This window comes from Rousettus aegyptiacus, unplaced genomic scaffold (assembly GCF_014176215.1).
Source record: "Rousettus aegyptiacus isolate mRouAeg1 unplaced genomic scaffold, mRouAeg1.p scaffold_m13_p_15, whole genome shotgun sequence".
In the NCBI taxonomy this organism is placed as follows: Eukaryota; Metazoa; Chordata; class Mammalia; order Chiroptera; family Pteropodidae; genus Rousettus; species Rousettus aegyptiacus.
In genome coordinates, this window is record NW_023416290.1 from 54,521,288 (window position 1) to 54,539,900 (window position 18,613).

An 18,613-nucleotide genomic window follows, 5' to 3' on the forward strand; every position below is an offset into this window, starting at 1 on the left:
TAGGGGAAGGTTCTCTGAGTTGAGGTGATGCATTATCATGGTATCAATATTTCCCAAGCCTGACTCATGGGAGGGAGTGACTTTACCGTAAAGGCCCCCCCAAGGGCCTTCGATGAGGAACCTCCGTAAGGGTTTCGTTTTTGTTTTTAATCTTAATGGCTTAGCCGTAGGCAGTGTCTGTGACCCCCAAAGTAAGCCTGTTTGTTAAAGGAAGTCTGGCTTCAGAACCATCCGACTCTCAGCTCCCCCAAATCTGAGACCGCCAGCCCCCCTCTCCCCGAGGGCACTTTGCCACCTGACTCCTGAGCAAACTGGCCATGGGAGTCACTGAGCTGGTGGAATGCATAGCAGACCAGGCCTGAAGGCTCGGGGGGCACAGAAATTCCCCTGGGGCTCCCCATCTGTAGGGTGGGTGGAGTGGATGCTGTGGGGGAGACTGAGAAACTCTTGCTGAAGCCAAAATGTTGTTTTCTCTTGAAAGGTGAGCAAAATGACACTTTCTTTTAGTTTCAATTGGTGGTAAATTTCTCACTGGCCTAAGAAGCTGAGAACACTTGTTTGCTTCTCTTATGTTTAATAATAATTAGCAGCAGAAACGGTGATGTGGAGTGCCTTCGCCCTCCCCACTGCCCTAAGAGGAAGCAGGTTCAAGTTTCTTCTACTAAAACCAGCTATGAGTAATTAAGAAGACTCTGAGGTTCATGGTGGAGGGGGCTGTGCCAGGCAGGCTCTTTGCCATAAATAGCAGGGCAAGGGAGGGATTATCATTCCTGGAGCCCATAATTTATACCAGATACATGTCTTACATTTTATTTTTTAAAATATTTATAAAAGTAAAATGTACATACACCCAAAAATTATACAGGAGAGCGTATTCCAAAGGATGCCGAGTTGTTTGTTCTCTGTCCATCTTGGGAGGGCGGCGGTAGCAGCCACATCACGGACGGACGTGCTTGGAGCTCAGAAGGAGCCACTGACTTGCCCACACTCCCTTAGCTCTGAGGGGGCCAGGCAGCACCCAGCCCAGGGCCGGAGGACCCAAAGCCCACATCTGTGCTTGCCGAAGCCACAGACATGCTTAGCTTAGCCTGAACGACAGTATTACTGGAGGGAAACCAAAGGCCGCCTCACATATTTAGGGTATTTGCCTGGCTTTGGAAGGCTTTGGAGTTCGTGATTCCTGAAACTTGCACTGTCTTGAAGACAAGGTCACGTCCAAAAGAGCAGGAGGAAAGATAACCCACGGAATGAGAGAAAAACTTTGCAAATCATAGATCTGATAAGGGACCTGTGCCTAGAACTCATAACGGACTGTTACAACTCAATACCAAGAAGGCAAATAATCCAATTTAAAAACGAGCCGAGGTTCTATAGAGACACTTCTCCAAAGACGTGGCCAGTAAGCACATGGCAAGATGCTCAGCATCAAATCAAAGCAAATCGAAGCAAATCAAAGCAAATCAAAAGCACAAGGCGGCCCCACTTCACTCCCACTTGGCTACATAACATGCTAATAAAACGGCATTATAATGGCTGGTGTCCAGGATGTGGAGACCAACCTCCAACTGCTAGTGGGGATCCGAAAGGGTGCAGCTGCTTCGGAAAACAGCCCGGCGGTTCCACGGTTGCCCTTGACCCAGTAATTCCACTCCTAGGTGTATATACGAGGAAAATAAAAACAGGCACCCACACAACATCTTAGACACGGGTACTCGAAGTGGCTTTATTCACAAGAGTCGAAAGGGTGAACACAACCCACATGCTCATCAACGGCTACACAAAACGAGTACATCCATACAGTGGAATATTACTTGGCAATGAAAAGAAACGAAATACTGTTACGTGCTGCGACATGGACGAACCTCAACAGTGATGTGCTACGCGAAAGAAGCCAGCCAAGGAGGACCACCTACTGCACGATTCCATTCACATGACGTTTTCCAAAAGAGACGCATCTAGAGAGACAGGAAGTAAGTTAGTGGCTGCTGGGGTTTGGCGGGGGGATGGGGTGTGACCGTTGACGGTTTGGGGTTTCTGTAGGGATGGAAACGTTCCAGAATTGATGGTGGTGGCGGCTGCATGATTCTGTTTATATACTAAAAACCATTGCAATGTATATTTTAAGTGGGAGAATTATATGACATATGAATTACGTAGCAATACAGCTGTTATAAAAAAATTTTTTTTAAAGCGTGCGAGGAGGTGGGAGGTAGGTGGCGTGTCGCTGGCAGGGGCCAAGCAGGTAGCCGGGTGGGAGGGGGCTTACCCTGGTCGGCCCTCGGTCTCCCTGCTGCATTTTAGCTGACTTTATTTTTTGAAAAGACTCTGTTGGAGTATAACCAGGGGTCTGCTGAAGCTGGTCTACTCGGCATTCAGTGACATCACCTTGATAGCTTATAATCGGCCACGGTAGAAATAGTTACCCCACGGCAATAGGCAAATGCTACAAATAAGGGCTTTCAATATTTTGGGGGGAGAGCTGGTTAAACATTTATCAGCCTACCACCGAGACAAACACACATATAGAAAAGTACAATATCAGAAGCGAACAGCTCAGCGAACTGTCACGAACTGAACAAAAAGCCTGTGTGACCAGCACCCAGAAAAAAAAATAGAGCAGTATCTGTACCCTCGGAAGTTCTCCCCCGAGCGCCCCCTTCAGGCTCCCCTTAGGGTAAACACGATTCTGACGTGTAACCACAGAGATTACCTATTTCTGTACATTATGGAGAATCAAAGGTCAATTATGGAGCCTGGCTTCTTGCACTTGCCATCGTCGGTGACATTCAGGCATATTGTTGTGTGTGGCTGCACAATGTTCACTTTCGTTACTGGGTATGTTGTGCGAATAATCCTTGATTTGCACGGCCATTCTACGTTGACGGGCATTTGGGTAGTCCACAGGTCTAGACTCGTCACAGGCCTGCTATGGGCCGTCTAGCACGTTCTCCTGGCTCACATGCACACATTCTCACCTGGGAGTCTGCAGGCCTTGGGGCACACGCGGGGTCCCTTTAGCAGACAGGTTCTCGGCTCTCCTCCCTTGGACTCTGTTTCTGTTCTCTGCCCCCTCCCTGACTCCCGTAACTCCTCCCGCCTTGCGAGCCAGCTCACTAACCTGGTGCCTTCCACGCTGGCGCAGCCCAGAGTAGGCCTTGGCTTTAGCCGTGAAGGTGGACCCCAGGCTCCTGGCACTGGTCTGGAAGAGGGAGCAGGACAGCTGGGTGCACCTGCTGCCCGTTGGCTCTAGAGCCTGTTATAGCAGCGGGGCTCGTTTTGACAGGAAGCTCCTGACAGGTATTGGAGCTGGAGTGGGCTGGAGGAGTCCTCGGGTCTGAGTTTTCCAAGTGGTTCCAGCTGAGCAGGAACTAAGCTTGCACATTCGGACAATGTGTTCTTGTGAACCTCGGTTCTGCAGCTCCATAAAAAGAGGCCCATTGTCTAGCTGCCTGTTTACTGGGTGGGACTCGGCATTGTGCAGTACAAGTGGGCAGAGTCGATGTGGGTCAGAGGCTCCTGGCTCTGACCTTCGGTCAGGGTGGGTGCTTCCTGTGCCTTTGAAAGCGTGATGCTTCCCATGCCAACATCACCCCGCTTTGTAGCAGCAGGTGCTCTTCTAGACACTTTTACCAGGAGGCTTCCAGTGACCTCCGGCTGCAATGCCCAGCACCGAGCACATCAGCCTCTCTGCTTTCTCACGTCACTGGGGACGCTGACGTTTAAAGTTCCTGTCATTTTCGAGAGGGCGAGTGCGAATAATGACTTCCTGCCACTGCGAGCCAGGCACCGGCGGAGCACCCTCCACGCCCCGCCTCGTAAACATTTCACTTGATTCTCACACTGATGCTCTGTTAGTACAATTATTACCCCATTTAGGCAGAGGAAGGAGCTGAGGCTTGGAGGGATCAAGGCTCAGTGCCTGTGTTTTTAATTTTCAAGCCTCCCTCTTTACCTCTTCCATCCTGTCCCTCTGGGCTCAGGTAACAAATGGCCATGGCTGGCCCAGCCAGGGCACTAAACTGCCACTCTTAGAAACGGGCAGAAGCAGTGCTGCAGGTGAGAAGAGGCGCCAGGCCCTGCGTCCTGGCTGAGCCTGGGAAGATGCTCATCTAGCTTTTTAGCCTGGGCACATGGCACCGAGCAGGTGAGCAAACACCTGGGCACGGGAAAGGCCATGCATAACCTCTGAGCTCGGCGGGGCCCCTGTGGAGAGGTCATGCGGCGGGCCGCAGGTTGCACAGGGAGGGGCCGGCCACACGACGGCCTCTCAGCATCTGTCTGTTGGACACATTTGCTGGTAAGTGGCCCAAGCAGGAGGCGACCCAGGTCTGCCAAACTCCACATCCTGTACCATTTTCACTGTCCCTTAACACAGCGGGAAAGTGACAGCCAGAGGTGTGTAAGTGCTGAGGCCATAAGGAGCGGTCCTCCCGGTACGAGGAGGGGCCCCTGTGCGGAGGTTCTAGACGCTGGGTGAGTCTCTCTTTTTGGGACAATTCCAGATTCTTATGAGCTAAGTGGTGGTCCGGGAGGGGCCTGTGCCCCGCATGGCATGGGAATCAGCTGGGGATGCTGACGAAATGCATATTCCTAGGCCCCCGAGACTCAGAATGACTCCAAACGTCCAGGGCCAGGAATCTGATTTTGGTACCAAGGGCCCCAGGGGACGCCCCGCAGATCTGAAAGCCTGGCCCTTAGGTATCGTCAGGCCGACGTGCAGAGGGTGCGTTCGCCATCTCGCTCTCCTATCTGCTGGGACCTATAAAGCGAAGTTTACATTTCTGTCCGCGGACGTGCAAAGCCAAGTAAGGCCTCCCCCCTGACCGTCCCCTGGCAGAAGGGCGGCTGTGGGCTCTGAGCCCCCGTGGGGTTCGCTGTGTGGTCAGGCTTTCGCAGAACGGCTGCGTTTATGAGCTTTCGTTCCCGTTTTCAGGGGCTTCTGTGTTTCGACGTTTGCGTGCAGGGCTGCTGGGCTCAGACAGGCTCGGTCGCTCACTTTCTTCTCAGTCACATTCTGGAGGCAGTAGGACGCCCTGTGTGCCCGCTCGACCGACCTCTGGCTCCCGACTGCAGAGCAGCGTCCAGGAGCCACGGGTCGCGGGCCCCTCCGGCGACACCATTGCGTCTCCGCACGCGAAGCTCCAGCCCGTCTCAGCGTCCACTTCCCCGGGGCGGCCCTGTCCGTGGAAGGCCGGGCCGGGCGCGCCTCGACCCACGGGTCACGGCTCGGGGCCGCCCGGGCCGTGACCTTTCGGCACGTGAAACGTCTCCGCGCGTGTCTCCTCGGCTCTAAAACGGGGAGCACAGCAGTGCGCTTCGGGGGGCTGCCGAGACGGACGCCGCCCCGCCCTCGGCTGGCGCCTCGCCCGTCCGTGGCGCAGGGCGGTGGTCATTGGTGCGGGCGGGGGGGGGGGGGGCGTGCAGGCGGGGGCACCCGGCTGCCCCTCTGCGGGGGCCCTGCTGCATCTCCGGCCTGCGGCCCCCGCCCCAGGCGTCTCCGGGGCGGCAGGCACTGTCCCCTGCCGGCCGTTGCGCCAGCTCCTTGCCCTCACCTGCTCCATCCACACGGGCCGTACACCTGCCCTGCCCGGGGAGCTTCCTTCCAGGTGAGCTCCACAGCAACCTCGCTCGGCTGCCCCCGCCCCGGCCGGCCAGCGGCTCAGGGACAGAGGGTGGAGGGCGCGTGTGAGCAGCCCCAGGCCGGGCACCGCCTGGGCACGGGGTTAGGGACCGTGGTCTAGCAGACCCGCCTCCACCCTGGGCTGTGGGCCGCGGAGCTCCGGCTGGACACGTTTGCTCTTTCCACCGCGGTGGGAGCGACACGTCCTCACACAGGCGCCCCTGCTAGAGAGGGGAGCCCATGAGCTCGGAAGCACCCTTCCACTGCAGGTCCGGGACTAAGGCCGCCATTCGGGATGGACGAGAACACGTGGGTACGTGGGCGGCAAAGTACAACGGAGGGAATTACGCCGATAATCATCGTCAGGACCAGCCAGCGCTGCCACACGGACCCCCGCATGCTGGGGGTGGGGACGGCTGAAGGACGGGGGAGGAGGACGCGGGGACGGAAGGGGAGACTGAGGCCGGGTGGGGAGGGAGGTGGTGGAGGCTGCAGCCGAGGCCACAGACAGACGCCTGGGCTCACACCGCCGTCCTCGTCACTGTGACCTGAAGCGCGTCACTCAGCTCTGCGAGCCACGTCCTCACCTGAAGACGCGCCTCACAGAAGACCGAACGCAGGTTCTGAGAACACAGCTCCATCCACCGAGGGCGCTCGGAGGACCGAGGTGGACGGATCGGGACATGACGCCGGTTTCCAGCATCACTGGGAGCGCCGTCGGCGGGCATGGCACACCGGAGGGGCTTTCAGTGCGTGAGTCTGTTCGCTTCAGATGCTGGGCCAGGTTTAGACCACCGACATGGTGCCATTTTGCATTAGACAGAAAGCGGACAGCCCTTTGCCTGGATTATCCAGACAATGACGTGAGCATCGCTGGAAAGTGTGTGAACGGGTGTTAAAATCTCCTCCCGCTCCTGGCAGGAATCAAGGAGACCGACACTTCAGGATCTTCGACGCCGCGATCTCCGTCCACTTCCCTGGCTGGGATTTTGTGACGGGGACTGTCTCTCGTGTGGCAGAACCCCTGATGGTAGCCCCGGAGCCTGCCCCACCCGTCTGGCCTCCGGACTTGGCCGCCCACTAGCTCTGACCGGTCCTGCACGGTGATGAATCCGAGCCTTGTCCGCGCGCGGTGAGGCCGAGGTTCCCGGCTCCCACCGGCTTGTGGAGAGGACGACGTGCAGGCCGGTGCCTGGCCCTGGGTCTGCTCCCTGCAGGGGCACCCGAGGGAGAGCCGAGTGACCACACCCACCCACGGCCCGTGGTCTGTCGGTGCTGGGCATCACTTAGGAGCTTTCGATGACCGGGTGTACCCCCTCCCCCCTCTTCTTCCCGTCCTGTTCACATAAACGGGACCAGAAGTGGGTGTCACGGAGGTGGGAATGGCGGGGGGTGGGGGAGCCCCAAAACGCTGAGGGCCCCGTCTTACGGGCCGAGGACACTGACGCTCATTTTTATGTATCCAGAGTGAGCGTCTATACAGGCGCTGAGATGACTCGTCACCAGCACCCCCGAAAGTACAGCCAAGGGACACCTCGATTTTCTCCAAACGGAAGAGTAGCGGACGACTCACAAAACGGCCTGATTTCAGATGTGTGGGATCAACTGAGAATATGTTTATTTAAAAGCAATTTTAAATATTAAAAAAAAAAGTAGAAATTAACACATACAGTACTGAAAAACTCACATTAAATACATGTGAAATGACAAATGTACTGATGTTGGAGCGTAACATCCGGATGAGAACTCGGAGTCTGACTAGCGGCGCTACGGGATTCCTATACAACGTGTCGAAGTTCTAGGCGATAAAAAAATAAATAGCAATTGCTGTTCAACAGTAAAATCAGATACACACTATTTGCAGAACGTAACTTTCCCCTCTGGGGGGAAAAAAAAACTAGCTATTTTTTTTTTTCCCATAAGGTTCCATACCTTCAAAATACTATATCGTGTACAAAATTGCAGATAGTGGCTCACTGAGTTTAAGAACAATATCAGATTTAAACTCAACCGAGATCAGCAAAGGTATTTATACCTAGTTTTCCTATGTCCCACAGGAAGCTGGGTTAGCGAGAACTCAGATTCCTGGTGGAAAACAAAGACAAATGCAAAAAAAAAAAAAAGAGAAGGCATTAAAAAAGGCGTTTGTGTAAGTTGCTGCTAAAGAGGAAAGAGGATACACATTGATTCCATGTAATTTTAGACATCTAGTTTTCGTGTTTTTTTTTTTTTAAAACCAGTTTATTTTGAGATCAGTTGAAAATACTGTAGGCCACAAAAATGAACAGTTCTTCAACGCGACTTAGAATGTCTAACTGAACGAACTGGGACACCGAGTAACGTGGGACAGTGGCCTCCCGCCCCGACGCCAGTGGGACTGAGGTCCTAAGGCTGCGGACACTGTGGGCCAGGCCCCGGCACTCTCGCCGTGGGGCTCGCACGCGCCGGGACGCGCTCGATCTCGCTTTCCAGCGCCAGCGGCCGCGCTGCAGGCTCGTCGCGCGAGGCCGATTACCTGGGTGGCCGTTCAGAGTTTTCGTAGCCACCACGTAAGCGACCTACATTAATGTTCACTGAGCACTGGGACCGTATTACAGAGGGCTCTTCCTAGGGGTTTGGATGGGAGTTGTGCTTCTGTGAAATGAACAATTCTCACTCCTGGCCAAGACGATCTGGTTAAAAATATTAGTTTTCTGTGCGGCAGCCAACGAAGCATTCTAAGCGGCACACGAGCCGTGGAATCAGACAGCAGCCCCGGCGACGGGGCAGCTCAGGGTCTGTGTTGTCAAGACTCGGACTCCGGTTAAGAGGCCGAAACACGCACGATGGTCTTAAGGGTCAGGTAAACACGGCTGGACGAACAGAAGCCCGAGGGCGAGACTCGCTGCGGGAGGAGGGCGTTTTCACAGTGCGAGTCACGGCGGTGTTAGAACCTGGGGTGTGCGTGGACTTGCCGGGGACGTGTGTGCGGGACAGGACGTAAGACGGGAACGCCTACCTAGGACTGGGGCTCAACACAGCCTGGGAGGAGAGAAGGCCGGTTTCAGCACCTGGGTTCTGCGCTGGGGCGGGGGTGGGGGGGGTGGGGGCGTGTGCAAGGCTGACCTTCGAATCTGTCCTCTTCTTGAATGATCTTTATTAAGTCCCAATGTATCGAGAACGGAACCGCGGAGATGAGGTGATGCGGCAGAAGCGTTGCCATGTGTGGAGGATGCTAGTGCATGACATGACATGTGAAGTCACACTCTTGAGAAAGCCAAAGGACCGACTAGAAACAAATACTGTTGCGACCTTATAATTTCTGCTTTAATGGCAATCAGGTTTAAAAAATGTACAGTTCAACTGATCCATACTATTCCTTTATAAAAGGCAGATTTCGGGTAAGCTTCTAAATGCATGCATAATGTAGAGGCTAATATTTTCTGGCAGTCCTTGGTTCCTGAAAGTTGAACTCCATCCGATGGGTTTTAAACTTCTGTCAAAATAGTCATGAAGGCTATGTAATTTTTGCATAATGAGGTAACATCTCAGGGGTGGGCACAGTAAAATGCCACCAACGGTTCGGGGTCAGTGAATACTTTGCTGAAGGACATAACACTTACATTTAGCTGAGCACTTTTCTGTAATAAATACCGACGTGGGCGTCTGCGGCTGTCGGCTGCACGCGCAGACGACCCCGGGCTGGTCTGTGGTGGAGCCAGAGTGTCACCCGGAAAGCAGAGGCCACCTCTTTGCTAACGCTGCATTTTCAGCAACACGACCGAGAACGCTGCTTTGTTAGGAACACAGAGTCAGTTCTACGCCTTTCGACGGCTGCCGAGCCCACGTCCATTTGCAAAGCTGGCAGTTCCTATATTCGCGTGTCTGCTTGCTTGGAAAAGAGCAGAGAGAGAGACGTGCGTGCTGGACGCCGAGGACGGCCTTGGCGAACCCATGGGGCGCGCCGGGCCCCGGGCCCCCCGACACCGGCGAAGGCAGAAGACCCCAGGGCGAGTGCGGCACGCGCCGCGCCCCCCTCCCGCGGCGGCCCGCGGCGGGCGCCCCACTCGGGGCGGCAGCTATGTACATGCTGTGCGCAGGGCCGCGTGGAGGCGGCAGCCCCGCGTGAAGGGCGCGGGAGATCCAAGGTTCTGGTTTGCTAGTCGGACAGGATGTGAACGAAGGACACTGGGAAGACCCCCTTCCTGTCAGGATGTCCTTCGATGTGCCCGATCTGCGGGGAGAGAAGAGAGGCGTCGGGGGGGAGGCCTGCGACAAGCCCGGGGGGTCAGGGCGAGCCCCGAGTTTGCCCACAGAGCTGGGGTGAAGCGCGGGCTGACCCTCTGCCACCCTCTGGTGACAGCTCACGGAGAACAAACTATACAACGAGACGACAACAGCGCAACAGCACCGGGCAGAGGCGCAGCGCTCGGCGCTGGCACCTGGGTCTCCTTTCGCCCGCACGGCGTTCTGACGCGGGAGCCAGTCCGGGGCTCCACGCTCTTCGCCAGGGGCCGTGGCCGCCCGCCCTGCCGGGCGACCTCGGACCACGCTCGCTAAGCCTCTTATCTGTAAAATGGGGCTCGTGAGACTGCGTAACAGATCGCGTACGTGTAAAGGGCTGCTGGGTACCAAGAAGCGGTTTCCTGGCTGCTGTCGGGGAAAGGGTACCGTGAGGCTGAGATCGACTGTGGCCTACGACAATCTGCTGCCCAAGCCTGTAAGCCATGGGTACCTGCAAAACCCTTCCAGTTATCTCAGGTAGATCAGTATGAGCTGAATTAATGAGAATCCTCTCACAGGAAAAAAACAAACAAAATAAAACAAGACACACACACTGGCTTCACGTGACAGAGAGAGCGGCTCAGAGGCCCCGCCGGGCCGGGCTGGCTCTCACTTCCCTCCACGAGTGCAGGGGCGGCTGCAGCAGGGCTGTGCGTCCAGCCCGGGGCTGGTTCCTTAATTACAGCTCTGTGACCTTGGGCGGTCACCCCGGCTGTTGACACGGTTTTCTCGTTTGGAAAGAAGACTTAATGGTAAGACCTGACCCCCCCGTCTCTTGGGGTCTGGGCTGGCACGAGGCACGTGAGTTCTTAGACGGCCTTGTGAGACTGGGTTCCTACTGCCCCGTTTTCCAGAGGAGGAGCCTGAGGCTCACAGAAGGGACACGCTTCATCCAAGGCCACAGAGACAGCAAGCAACTCACACCAGGGACCCAGAGTCCGCCTCCCTGCCAGGACGCTAAGCTGGCTCTCCGAGGGGTACCACGCGGGGGGGGGGGGCAGGCCCATCTCTGCAGAGGCTGGAGGCACCGCCCTGGCCGCCCGCTCTGCCCTCCCTCCCTGACAGAGAAGCCTCATCGCCTCAGTCCAGGGTGTCGTGACTTCCACGCTGACACTTTGGGCTGGATGATCCTTCGTCGTGGGGCTCTCCCCAGTACTGTGCCATGTCTTGCAGCATCCCTGGCTCCTACCCACCCTTCCCAGGTCCTGACAGGCACAACATCTGATATTGCCAAATGTCCCCTGAGGACCAAACTGTCCCGGTGGAGAAGTGCTGCTCCAGTCCAAGCAAAATCCCTACAGCTCTGACGAGAAGCCAAAGTCGCTGTCCCAGCTCAAAGGAATACAAGCCACATACGTGTGTGTGTGTGTGTGTGTGTGTGTGCACACACGTGTGCACTGATACGAGTGGTTCTGAGCATTCCTAAGTTCTGCCCGACTGCGAACCGCAGCTCCCTTTCCTGGCAGACAGAACTGGGTCCCTCTGGGCAGGAGGGGGCTCACACCCGGGCACTTCCCAGGGCCCCTGATCTCCAGACGGCCACAGTGTGGGGGACGGCGATACCCTCCCTTCCCGACACTCGGGCAGCAGGCATTCATGAGAGAGGAGTGTTTATAGATGTTCTCATTTAACCTTCTAGCAGCGCATGAGGGAGGCGCTGTGCCCCACTTTACAGAGAGCTGCAGATGGTCCGGGACCGAGCCCGAGCACGGCGTGCTGGTTGGCCAGCAGGGACTCGGGCCTCCGCCCCCTGGCATGGGACGGCGTGGCACACGGGCTTTGGGCTCAGAGACGCCAACGAGCTGAGAGCCGCGGGCACCATGCTTAGCTTTCCCAAACGTCAGTTTTGCATTTAAAAACCCAGGAAATATCCACGGCCCACAGGTCGTGGTGGACGAGGGTCAATAAACACGCCACGCGCTGACTCTCCTGACCCGGTTTCGAAGCCGCACAGTGATTTTCTAGCGCGTGGCGCAGCGAAGGACGCCCCCGGGGCAGGGGCTGCTGGGAGCGGGGCCGGGGCAGGCGCGTACGTACCCACCACTCCTGGTCCTCCTCCCCAGTGACGACGATCACTTCTCCCTCGACGAAGGTCAGCTCGTCGTCGTTGTCGGCCTGGCAGTCGTAAATGGTCTTCACCCGCCTCACCTTATTTTTCCCCTTCAAAAAAGAGCCTGGGTTTGAGCTTCCAGGGGGAGCCGAAGGCGGGGACAGGACGCGCGGACCTCGGGCGAGGGGCAGGACCTCCCCGAGCCGCGCCTTCTCTGCCGCGTGAGGTGGCCCGTGGCCCGTGTCGCCTCGAGACCCCACAGCCCCTCTCCCTTCCCCGAGCACCGGCATCAGTGAGCAGTGTCACCTGTTATTTTCGTCAGAAAACAAACGCGGGCCGGGATCACAACCCTGCTTTGCCGAGACCCGCGGCCCGCCGCCCGCCCGCGCCTCAGCGGCGGCCCGCAGAGACGACGGCCGCGTCCAAAGCTGGTTTGGGGAAACATGACGCAAAGCAGAATGTGCAGCTTCTGCTCCTGAATGTGCAGCCTAAGCAGAGTTCTCAGTCCCTCACGCAAAGCTCCCAGTCAGCACGCGCCGGGGCCCACGGCGGGGCCAGCCGGCCTTGGCAGGGCTCTAGGCAGTTCCCCAAAAAGTTCTATATTTGACCAATGTGACTTGGGCTTTTATTTGCTGGGCTCCCGGTTCTCTGCGAACAGGAAGATGGAGATGAGGAAATCGCTTTCTACAGGATGTCTTTGGCACTCAGCTTATTAAATAATTAGTAATAAAAAAGCAAGCTACATCTCGACATGTTCTTGGGCCCACGACTTTCCTGCTCTGTCCCCTGGTTTCTCCCTCGGTCACCCTGACGACTCCGCCCCCTTCTGCAGCTTGGTTCCCAGGGTCGGCGGGCAGGTGGGTCTGAGAAGTGTGGCCGTGTTCGATCTGGGTCTTCTCGGTCATGCTCTGTGAACGACCGAGAAGACCCGCGTGTGACTTTAGAACGGGGAGGACCATGCAGCTGCTGCAGAGCGTGTGGCACCAGCTGGAATTCTGCATCAGGGCCCTGGCGGTGCCCGGGGCCTTGGGCGTGGCCGTCCTGGTCTCTAACCCGTGGGAGATGGTGTTTCTTTCCGTCCCTTTCATGCTCAGGGGACACACTTCCATCCCAACGTTGTTTTCATAAGGAAGCAGGGCTGTCCCGTGTGGCGGGAGGCCTTTCAGCCCCACTGAGCGCGCCCCCCGGCCTGGGGTGCCACCCCTGGGTGCCACCACCTTGCGAGGGTGCGGCCGTGCGCAGGGCGAGTGCGCACACGCATCTTCCTGCAGCACTGCTTTTCCAAAAAGACTTTTTTTGGGGGGAAAAGCATTTTTTTATTAAAATGAAACTGATGCATTGTAGAGCAGAAGGCATTTCATGAGGATGTGGGATGTGAGACTTCGGCTAAGCCCTGTGTCTACAGCAGTCTGCGGGCTCTGCCCCCCATGCCTGCGGGGGGGCGCCGGGGGGGGGTGCCGGGCGCAGCAGAGGACAAGGACTGCCGGCACCCTGATGGGACCGGGCGTCCTGGGACCCACGGGGATCGGGGGTCCTGGGACCCACGGGGACTGGGCGTCCTGGGACCCAGGAAGGAAGGGTCTCGCCCCCGAGGCTCCCGGCCAGGAGTGCCGCTTGCCCGTCACGGCACCTGCTCACCTGTGAGCTTGGTCACTCGCTCGGCTCCTTTCTGCCCGCGAGGACACGGAGGCCTGGCGCGGGTGGGTGCTGGCCGGGCGGGGCGGGCGGGTCCTGCGGCCCGGCTGCTGCGGCCCGGGCCTGTGCTGCACAGCAGGGCCCCGCTCCGCCCAGGGCCCGCTAGGCCGGCGGGGGACGAGCGGCCGCTGTCCACACGAGCACAGCACACACCCTCCCACCAGGTTTAGGGGTGCAGCAGGGTCCCCCAGAGCCCGACTGCACGCCACTCACCGTGTTGACCTTCCTGGGCAGTGGGACGGGCGTCTCGGGCAGGGTGGGCGTCAGGTCGTTGGGGTCCTCAGAGGCTTGCTTTTGGACAGCGTCTCGGGCCGGCACGTTTGGGGAGAGGTCCGCCGGGTGTGACCTCGGGGGCACGTCGGAGGGCGGCTGAGCCTTGGGCGACAGGTCTCCCGGCTGGGACTTCGCCAGCAGGTCTCCCAGGTGCGGTTTGGGAGGCAGGTCCTTCATCTGGGGCTTGGGGGGCAGGTCTGAGAGCTGGGGTTTGGGGGGCAGGTCGCCCAGCTGGGGCTTGGGGGGCAGCTCTCCTGGCTTAGGCGGCAATTCTCCAATTTGGGGTTTGGGAGCCAGTTCGGTGGGTTTCGGGGGCAGGTCTCCAGGTGGCGGCTTTAGTGGTAACTCTGCCAACTGTGACGATTTCTGGAAGATCTCGGGTGGGGCGCTGGCTTTGTCCAGGGAGAGATGATGGCTGGTTTCTGTTTTTCTTAGTGCCACTGTGGGAGGCAACCACAAAGCGCGAGGTCATCGGACAGAAGGGGACGGAAGGAAGCGCTGCTCCCTCCTGTCACAGCCACCGTAAGGAGAACCAGCCTAACGGGAGCACCTGGCCGGGCCGGGCCCAGGCGCACACGGCCCGTTTTTAAAGAGATGGCGGCGGGAAGCCTGGAGGCGTCCACATCGCCGTTCGCGAGGTTACGTTAAGAACAGGACGTCCAAACCAATCCGGACTTTAAAACAAAAAACCTACAAGCATAATGCAGATTAGAGAAAAACGAGGAAGTGCAGAGTTAAAACAAGTTTTCCATAAGCCTATCGCCTGAATGAGGCCATTTTAAGTATTTTGATATATTTTCTGCTTGACTTTTCTATATATTTTCCATGTATGAAACTTTTTTCTTCTTGTATCGATATACTATTTTATGAGTACTCGGCACATTAATAAATTCCGTATTAGCATTCCCGTTTTAACTGTGGCGTTCTGTCCCACTGTGGGGCTGTATCAGAACGTATTCGCTCCCTATAGTGTGTTTCACATACTACATAAGAAATAAAAAGAAATAAAAAGTATTTCCTTTGCCACCCACTGCCTCTGACCACATGGTCGGGACACAGGTAATGTGGGCCCTGGATACATCTTTTTAAAACCACACACGGGATCACAGGAGCTACTCTCGGCAACTGTTCTTTCCCCCACTTGACACGTTTGGGAGTTTCTGAGTCAGCTCCCTCCCATTCTCTTTGACGGCTGCGTCGTACTCCACAGCCGGGGGATGCCACAGCTTGTTGAACGGTTCCCACAGCTCTGCCCAGGACTCGGGACACTGAGGACATGTCGCCACCCCCAGCCCCACCACTCACCAGGTGTGTGACCTTGGGCGAATTACACGGGCTCGCGGGGCCTCACCTTCCTCATCTCTAAAATGCGTTACCATCTGCAAAGATTCGCCAACAGGGCCTGGCAGGCTCTGAGCATTACATTAGAGTATTCTTGTCATTACTGGTAGAGGGCTCCTTGAGGCCAGGCTTTTTATTTTTATTTATTCTTGTAACTCTGGCTCCTGGTGCAGTGGCTAAACACATAGTATGTGCTCAGCGAGAAAACCACTGACTAAGGCTCTCTGAGTGAGTAAAAGAAAGACTGTCACCTTAAAAATACAACATGTTCGGAAAGATATTCTTAGTATTAAAAAAGAAAGCAAGCTAAGCCTGACTGCTGTAAACCACCACGAGCTGCACTGCGGGCCCGCCCAGCCCCACCTTCCCCGGGCACTCAAGTTCAAGGGCGCCCTGCTCCGGGGCTGGCCCCCCGCTTCGGCTGACATGGCTCAGAAAGCTAACGCGGGCCCACCGGATTCCTCTCTTGGAAGTCTGAACCTGGGTGGACAGAAGTCTGAGCCAGGCGGTGACAGGGGGACCCTACGGGAGTGGGCCGCAACGCCTTGCTGCGAGCCACACTTATGGGGGAACGGAAACACGGAGAGAGTTCTGGGTGGCCCACACTCTCAAAACACACACCTCTGACTCTAGAAATGTATCCTAGGAAAAAAAAATCCAAAGCCAGGCACCGAGGTGTCTGTGCTAGAATGCATGGCATGGTACTGTTTACAGCGAAAAAAATGGCAAACTGTAAATGTTCAACAGCACAGGCTGGTTGACAGTCATGGCACCTAACAATGGAGTACTACGCAGCCAGCAAAAGGCACACTGCATGCAATTTATGTTATGGAAAATGTTTTTGGCTCATTGTGTGAAAAAAAATCAGCTTAAATGGAAACTTAAACAAAAAAGCACAAGGAAGAGGCTAAAAGAATATACTAATTGTTTATCTTGGTGATAAGACTTCAGGTGGTTTGGACTTTATTCTCTCTGCTTATCTGTATTTTTCAAATCTTCTAGAATGAATATATATTACTTTTATAATTAGAAGGAAAAAAAAGAAGAAGAAGAAGAAGAGAGCTTGCCCAGCCTTTGCTGTGTTATTTCCCAGCTGGTTTTGTGTTTTCCCTTCTCCAAGTAAAAGTCCTTTCTGAATTGCATTCCTAATTCTGAAGAGCAGATGAGTAAACTTTCCCCCAAAACCGGACTGCAGAGTGCTGCTGGAGGGAGGGCCGGTAAGCACATGGGTCCGCGGTCACGAAGCAGAGCGGAACCGCCGCCCTCACCGTGGTTCTGCCCTCGGCCAGGTGTGCGGGCTCAGGCCCCGAGTCAGTCACGGGAGCAGAATACGGCGCGGGTGCGAGAGCACTAGGAGGGATCAGGAGGACGGAGGGCGTGAAGGGGACACGGGACAGCGAAACGGTGGCAGCGGCCACGGCAGGTGCGGCGGGGACGGAGAGCTGCTTGGGTGCGTGAGGATGTGAGCTGCATGGGCAGGTGGACGGAGTGTGCGGAGTGCGTGCCCCACGCGTGAGGGCGCGGGACGGGGTCGGCAGCGGGGAGACTGCAGACAGGAGGGCACAGCGCCTGGGACACTCGGCTCAAACTGCTGTGAGACCAGGACAGCCCTTTGGACAGAGGTCAAAAGACAAAACCCCCACGAGTCCAGACAAAGCCTCAGTAGACGCAGGGGAAGCCTTCCGCAGTGTCCCCCGGGGGACCAACGGGCAGCCCCTGGGACTCCTCTCGGCGTCCTACACAGGAGCCAGGCCAGGCCAGCCACACTCCCCTAAACATGCCGCTCCGTGGAAGGTGCTGGAAGAGTGGCCAACGCCAGCTCCCCTCAGTTTAACTTCCACTCAAAGCAGGCAATGGAGCTCTGGACTGGGGTCTCAGGACTCACGGCCGACACTGGAACCCACAGAGGAGCCGCCAAGCTCCCTCTGCTCCTAAGGCGAGCCCTGCGGCCTCGGGAGCCCCCCGGGAGGATGGCGGAAGGAAGCCAGGGCTTCTGTGGGGGCTCCGCGGCTCTAACACCGGAGCACTGCAAAAGCAAGGGAGCACTACCATATTCTCCACGGTTAGAAGACAGACAAATGAGAAGCTCGGCCAGGGCTGAAGGTTTGGCCGGAGCGGAGAGTCTCAGCTGCAGGACGCAGCAGCCACTGCTTTCCTGTACGCTGCAGGGCGAGAGTCTCTATTTCGCATGACAAACGCCGCCCCAGAGAAGGATTTCTGTGCTGCCCACGAGCTAGGGGCTTTCTGAAGCATGATCTCGTTTTGTGATTATTAAACCTCAGGAAGCAGGTATTCTGGCCCCGTCTCCAGGTGAGGAACTGGAGGCTCAGTGAAGCTTCTGAGTCCCCCGCCCAGGCCACGCAGCTAGTGAGTGTCAGAGCTGGGCCTGGCCCTCAGGCCTCTGATCACGTGTGAAAAGGGGGCGGGGAATGGTGCCTGGGAATTCTAATAATGCGCCTTCTGAAAGAGTGCGGTGCTTGTTGGAAAAGTAAGGTTTTGCTAATCACAAAGTCTGAGCGTTTAAATATCTTTCTTCATTGAAAAGACACGCACGGGCATCTACGACGTGCCGGGGGCCGCGGTGACGCTGTAATTACTTGTGAATACAAACAGAGAATTCTTACCTTTCTGAGGTAGTTTAGGGAGGACGCGTGGGCCAAGGGCAGTCTTCGCAGATCCGGTGCTAAATGAAAAGGAAGAATCGTTTACGGATCTCAAAGCGCCCGTAATGTAGCAGGGGATTATTCAAGGAAATCATAGGCGTTCACAGAATTATCTAAAAACCCTTTCAAAATTTCTTTAGCAAAAGGTTAGAGTCTGTTTTCCATAACTCAAAGTTTGCCTGACCGGGGAAGAACCAGGAAAGGGTGTTCCTCAGTGATGAAGCTTAAGTCCTCCTCTTGGAAGCTTTTCCCTGAGGCGATAATGTCGATGAAAGCCCTTGGCACAGCAGGTCACCAGGAGTGTCACACGGAAGGAAGGGCAGCTCCAGACGTAACTCTCACTGTCCCCATTCTCAGACAGAGAGGCTGAAGTGTGCGGTGCTTCGGGGACCGGCCGGTCAGTGGTGGGAACAGCGGCCCAAAGCCAGACCCTGACGTCCCCCACCGTGCGGAGGCGAGCGGCTTGGGCCTCGGGCCTCCGCACACCCGAGAGCTTCCTCCTCCTGGAGGACGGGTAAACGAGCAGGGAAAAACGCCTGGTCCCCGGAGGAGAGTCCGTCCCACGAGGAGAGTCCGTCCCACGCCGTCTGAATAGTCAAGTGTTAACCCCACCCCTGTCACCACTGAGATGCCACGGCTGCGGGTGACAACTGCTAGTTGTACCCGTTGTTTTCCTTTAACAAAGGCTACAATAATTCTCAGGACACA

General features: G+C 56.5%; 1 protein-coding gene across 4 annotated transcripts in view; it reads right to left on the minus strand.

Annotated features, from left to right (window-relative positions):
- Window positions 1-7,839: 7,839 nt before the first annotated feature.
- Window positions 7,840-18,613, minus strand: part of ASAP1 (ArfGAP with SH3 domain, ankyrin repeat and PH domain 1) — a 265,358-nt gene continuing 254,584 nt past the window's right edge. For all 4 annotated transcript variants that reach the window (XM_016119801.2, XM_016119799.2, XM_016119800.2 and 1 more), the window contains 4 exons: window positions 17,867-17,925; window positions 13,842-14,341; window positions 11,921-12,043; window positions 7,840-9,833 (listed from right to left, as the gene is read on the minus strand). In XM_016119801.2, coding sequence (XP_015975287.2) covers window positions 9,759-9,833; window positions 11,921-12,043; window positions 13,842-14,341; window positions 17,867-17,925 — 757 coding nt within the window. In that variant the 3' untranslated portion in view covers window positions 7,840-9,758. The remainder of the gene's footprint in view (window positions 9,834-11,920; window positions 12,044-13,841; window positions 14,342-17,866; window positions 17,926-18,613) is intronic.